Source organism: Chenopodium album, chromosome 4 (assembly GCF_948465745.1).
Source record: "Chenopodium album chromosome 4, dcCheAlbu1.1, whole genome shotgun sequence".
NCBI classification, from domain to species: domain Eukaryota; kingdom Viridiplantae; phylum Streptophyta; class Magnoliopsida; order Caryophyllales; family Amaranthaceae; genus Chenopodium; species Chenopodium album.
The window spans coordinates 76,373,706-76,379,932 of NC_137837.1; the positions used below are offsets into that span (position 1 = coordinate 76,373,706).

Consider the following 6,227-nt stretch of genomic DNA (forward strand, 5'->3'; position numbering starts at 1 on the left):
TTTCAGCAAAATATACAATGCATACTCATGTTATCCATGAGTTAACACAGAAGCAAGTGTTATGAAATAGGCGGTAATGAGTTTGATTTGTGCGGAACAAAATCATGAAGGATATTATTAGAGAAAGCGATAAAGAAGATAAACAAAAACACACGAGGATTTACATGGTTCGATCAACTTGACCTACTCCACGGTAGGGGATTTTCAGAGCTTTTCTTCACTATAGTGGAGGAAACAAGGAGGAAATTACAAAGCTTACAAAGGATGGAGTTTTCTTTGGGGGGTTATTAAACTCTAGTGAAACATTCTCGATAGAGACTAGGTTCACCATACAAACTAGGGAAGTGTACAAATAATATATGCATGTCACATGTAATACATATGTAAATGTAATACATAATTACATATTCACAAAACACCTATAAAGTATAAAGTAGGCTAACCATCATGACATGCAAGACTAGACTATAGACATCATCATGACTTTTTTTTTTTTTTTTTTGACAATAGCAACATCATCATCATGACTTAAAATCATCATAACATGCAAGACTAGATTATAGACATTATCATAACCTAAAATCATCATGACATGCAAGACTAGACTATAAGCATTATTACGTGCATGGACTTTAAGTCCACAAATATCTCCTAGCCATACACTTATCTGCGTCAATGTGAGTGATGCTACACATACAATGGTTGTATGTGGTAGCCCACATACAAAACCATTGTATGTATGCCACATCAAAGGGGAGGAAAAAAATAAGTGGGAAATAATAGGGGGAAACAAGATTAGGGAAGTGGACCCTAAAATACAAGCCAATCAAATGCTGCCAACAATGGTTGTATACTTGTATGTAGGCCATCACATACAACCATTGTATGCGTAGCCTTTTCCCGTCAATGTTTCCTTTTCAAACTTTACGTAACGAGTCACACATTAACAGCAAGTAATATAAAATGAATACACAATGAATTTCAGCAAAAATAAATTCCAGATTAGATATGCTGGAATAGATGATGATACAAATCAGCATACAGATATCAGTTAGCAAAATCTAACAAAATATCAACAGATTACTTCTGCTAAGATTAGCAGCTACGTACTACAGTTAAAGGACTAGTATCTGAACGGCTGAACATGCAACATCCGAAAGTCATAGCTTTTTACCTTCAGTTTTGAAGGCTAACTTATTAGATGCTAGCTTCCGGGGCAACAACCTTTTCAAGCTTACTGATCCGATCTTCAAGCTGCGATCCTACCACTTTGAAAGGGTCAAAATCGTGGTTTTCCTTTTCACCGTCACTGTCCTCATCAGCAATAACAATCACAGGACCATCACAAGAACCATTCACCAACATTTCATTTACATTGGCTGCCTTTCCTTGATCATTAGCAGCATCCATTTCTGTTTCACCTCGAGGTTGAGCACCTTCTGAATGCTTACTGCTCTTGCCTGCGTTTATACAACTAATGTCTTCATGAATCATCTCACATTGATCAATATCAGCAATTAGTGTATTTGTTGCCTGAGATGGTACACTCTCATTAACATCATCACGGCTTATTTCAAGGTTAGTGTTTGTGTCACAATATGGGACGATTTCCATATGCATCTCTGCAGCACTATCCACAGTTCTGTTACGGCTCATTTTAACACATTTCTCCCTGCATTTTTTCACTTGTTCCATTTGCAAATCCATCACCCTAATAGCCTTCTCAAAAGCAATCCCTACACTTGAATATCGTATGATCTCATTAAGGTCAACAAGGCTTTTGTTGAGACAATTGTTGTTCTCAGATGACGGGATATCTTCAATGTACAACTTCTCAACACTGTCTACAAAACTTAAATCCTCCATAACATTGCAGCATGATGAGAGTAAACAAGGAAGAACCCCCTCGCCGTTTTCCTCCACACTCCCTTTCAAAATCTGGGGCAGTTTGCTCTTTTCTCTTATTTTACTCCGAGATGGAGAGCACAGAGAATGATCAGCAAGGCTATTGCTCCGAGGAGGGATTATCTTATAGTTAGAATTGGTGGATTTAGCATGCATCTCACTGACACTTTGGACAAAAGCAGAAACCATCAGAGTGTTGCATGAGAGTGTTAAACACGGAGGAGCCTCCATGCCTTTATGCTCTGAACACCCATAAGCCATCAGAGTATTGCATGATGGTGGTAAAAATGGAGAAGCCTCCATGCTGTTATGCTCTGAACCATGAGATGTTGTGACAGTCAATTCATTTAAAGGAGACGGCATTTTATCTCCTCCTTCACCCACTGGCTCTGTCACCACTGCAAAATCAGTAGCCACTGGGGTAGGAACCTCCTCTGCCAATGATATGTATCCATCATCTCCATTCCCGCCATCCTCATTTCGCCCTTCCCCCTCAGTAGGGCATCCACCTTCTGCACACCTTCTGCAAGCCAGTGCCAATGCACTTGGCACACCACCCTGGAGCCTTTTTCTTTTAGCCTTTTTGAACATGAGCAGTTCAGGATACATAGTTGATATCCTCCTCCTTTTACGCTTTTTTCTTTTGTATAAGTTATTCCTACGTCCTAAAATTGCTTCCTCTTCCTTTGACTGTAGGGATTCAAAATCTTGGTTTAACCCCTGCATGCACTGAACAATTTTACATATCTTTCTAGATCAATAAACTTCCAAAGTATTCTTAATTAAGTCAAAATACTAACCTCTTCCACAAATGATTTGCCATCCATATCCTTAACCTCCCGAGGGTGTTTCTTACCATAATCAACATCTATGAACTGACAAAATCCATTGATCACACAAGATTAGCTTCTCATTCAGAACAATGATGAGATTTTAATACACAAAAGGTATTCATTATACATAATATTAGTCCCTCAAATACTTGTTCATGTGTTCTTATGTTAATGATGAAACTATTGCATCATATTATCAAAGAGTAAATGTTATTAACAGATTATATATGACGTAATGACTATAAAAGTAATTAAATGATTTCATTTTCTTATGTACCCATATTTCCAACATAAAAGGCAGCACAAATTATAAAAGTACTTATCAGTATGCACTGCAAACTCACAAAGAACATAGCTCATTTTACATAGACAAGTCATATATTGTGCTCACACTTACCCCTAATTTTCCAAAATCTCCCTGCTCAACCAGCATATCCTCATCCATAGCTTTCATCATCTCTGTTTTTGTCCACACTTTTATTCTTGGCCATATGCTCCACATTACTGGATTACGATCCAATCGATCAAGGTAAAAAATCTGCATGTCTCATTATACCATATTAGCCACCGTATGACACCAAACATCAACGATTATTGGATACAGTACTAATGACATGACTTACAGCTAGGAAAATACTGCATCCTCCAAATCCTTTAGCATATCCATGATTCTTTCTAAATCTGCAGCAACTGTCAAAAAACTTCTCCAACACCAACCCACACCAATCATAGTTCTTCGCTTGCACTGCACAAGTCAATGCAGGGACCAAATCTGATTCTAATTGATGAGCTTGTGTTGGACAAAGCACCAAATGCAATGCGAGGATTAAGAAAACAGTCTTGAACTCTGCTTCTTGCTCTTCTCCCCAACTCCCCTTTGCTCTTTCAATCAAGGCGCTGGTTACAGGTATTCTGTTATGTTTTATGACTTTCTCACTTGTTTTCAACCTTGCCTCGTATTCTTTCCCAAAATTCTTCTGAATGTCTCTGACTTTGCGTTTCATCTCCTCATCCCTCACCCTCCTAGGAACAACCTTATCGCCTTTTGGGATGCCAAGGATCCAACTAACTTGATCCTTGGATAGTCTGTATTTACGTCCATCAGAAGCTCTGAAAAGCTCTTTCATTGGATTAATTTGAGTCATCAACCAATAGCAAAGATCCTTTGAAAGATCTTTGTCTACTAGATATAGCAACCCTTCAAACCCCATTTCCCTCACCCACCTCTTTCTCCTGTCATCGAGGGACTGACATATCTTACCAAAGCGTTCAACATTACAGCTAATTCTTGGTTGATTCTGATACAGAAGAAAAAACAGATGATAAGTACTCAAATTATATCAAAGCACCTTTTTCCACAATAAGAGAATAAAAATTAACGTTTTCACTTGCCCTATTCCCACAATCCTTTGGCACTGCACCAGCGTTCTTGACTTGATCACCTTTGCTAATGCTGTTTTGGTGCATCTAATCATCAAAATATTAAGCTCAACTTAAAATTTTTTATTAAACCACTAATATATTATGAGTAGTATACAACATTCATCAACACAACAAGTCCGATGATTAACACCTTATTCAAACAAGGCTCCAGCTTTCGCCGCTTCCCTTTAGCATTGCTAATCTACAAATCGATACAATAATGACATTAGCACTCTTAAAATAAAAAAAAAGTAAAACTTCATCAAGTGATCAACCATATATTCCTCTCTGACTTTCTAGCTATGAGAATATACAATCATATGCTTCTATCAGAAGATCTCTACCAAATCAAATTTATTTTAAGGGAGTTGATTTAAAGCACGGGAATTTAATAAAGGTCTTCAATATTCACAGCTTTAGCTCGCTCTGACCATACAGAGAGGCATACGAAAGGAAAACAATTAAAACGTTACCAAAATTACTTCCATTCTCCATTCACACCTTTAGCTCGCTCTGATCATACAGAGAAGCATACGAAAGGAAAACAGTTAAACATTACCAAAAATACTTCCATTCTTCATTCACAGTTTACAGAGAGGCATACGAAAGGAAATCAGTTAAGCGTTACCAAAAACACTTCCATTCTCCATTCACAGTCCCATAGCAATATATGAGCAACTATGAAAGAATTAATATACAATATCCATAATCATTTCATCATACTAAAGCACACACTTGACACTTTATTACCTCATTCTCAGACTGAACATTGGTTTCCTCTTGGAAATCAAACTCTTCCAGTGTTCTTGCTCTCCTTTCATTAACAACTCTTTTAATTCCCACGCTTTGCCACAGCCCACAACTCCTTAGACTACTCTCCATTAATTTATCAGAATTCAATCTGCACGAAACAGCTGACATAAGTTCTTCCTGATAGCATAACAATATTACATGAAAGAGCTTCTCATTAATACTTGACATATGATTAGTGGAAAGAGTTTGAGTATTGCATAAATTAAGAAATAAATGATCAATCTGTCAATCATATGATACATTCCCTCCATTTACCATAAGTGGTCTCAAGTTAAAAAGCTTCTTGTCCCATGTTATTTAATGTTTGCGACACTCTCCAGGTTCGTAATAATTGCAACACTTTTTATATTGACATCGTATCACTATTATTCTATTGTTTAAATACCAATAAGGCAACGACACTTTAATAAAATCTTTATTCCCTTTTCAAACAATCCCATTTGCTTTATTCTTCATTGTTTGTCATTTTCAATGACCCCACTTGCAAACATTCTCTACCAATTTCTTTTACTCATACCCATTAAGGGCATTAACTACACATGTACATTATTCATTCATTTCCAAGTAAAAACCATAATCCTTCCTAATTTATGTGCAAAACTTTAAACTCAGGTGTTACAAGCATTTAGAAACGAATGGAGTATTAATCTAATTATACTAAAGTGAGTACTATTAATAAGTGGTTTTTTAACCGCCTTAAATTCACATATCAAAACATGTTTAAACTTATTTTAGTTGTAAATTGAACTTAGGTAATGAATTTAATAATTTATTGCCCCCAAAATAAGTGAACACAGGCCATATGCTATATATACTCATCATTAGATAAATTTTAGAATAAAGACTGAATCTTTACAAAAATACTTTTAAAAAAATGAAGATAGAATGCTTAGATTGAAGAACAGCAAAACAAGGTCGATCTTTACTTTTCCTTTTTTTTTTTTTTTTTTTCTTTTGAAAAATCTGATCAAAAGAACATCAAATTCGTAACACATTTAACCTCCTTCAGGAATTCAGGTAATCCACTATAAAATAAGTGAAGTATTAAAGAAAAGGGAGCAGGGAGGTGATCTGAGTAGTATGTTACCTTTGGTTTTAATGGTGGTTTAATTACAATCGGATTCACAATTTTGTAATTGCACATTTGCACGGGTTGCTCAGCGGCCGTGCATGGTGGTTGTTCAGGCGGCGGAGGTTGCGGTGGCCGTGTGATAAACAGGGGATAGAATGGGAAGAAGAGTTGAGAGTGTTTTT

General features: G+C 36.5%; 1 protein-coding gene across 1 annotated transcript; it reads right to left on the reverse strand.

Moving 5' to 3' along the window:
* Nucleotides 1-949: 949 nt before the first annotated feature.
* On the reverse strand, nt 950-6,227 carry LOC145627332 (uncharacterized). The gene is made up of 7 exons (XM_081679725.1): nt 6,061-6,227; nt 4,911-5,061; nt 4,312-4,362; nt 3,362-4,205; nt 3,136-3,276; nt 2,706-2,780; nt 950-2,625 (listed from the first exon to the last, which is right to left on the reverse strand). The coding sequence occupies exons 4-7, from the start codon at nt 3,947-3,949 to the stop codon at nt 1,198-1,200; spliced, it is 2,232 nt and encodes a 743-aa protein (XP_081535851.1). The 5' UTR covers nt 3,950-4,205; nt 4,312-4,362; nt 4,911-5,061; nt 6,061-6,227; the 3' UTR covers nt 950-1,197.

Coding starts and splice junctions, on each gene's coding strand:
- LOC145627332 (XM_081679725.1), bottom strand. CDS start 3,949: ATGGGGTTTGAAGGGTTGCTATATCTAGTAGACAAAGATCTTTCAAAG. Junction 2,781..3,135: donor GAGATTTTGGAAAATTAGGG/GTAAGTGTGAGC, acceptor GGATTTTGTCAG/TTCATAGATGTTGATTATGG. Junction 2,626..2,705: donor GCAAATCATTTGTGGAAGAG/GTTAGTATTTTG, acceptor CAGTGCATGCAG/GGGTTAAACCAAGATTTTGA.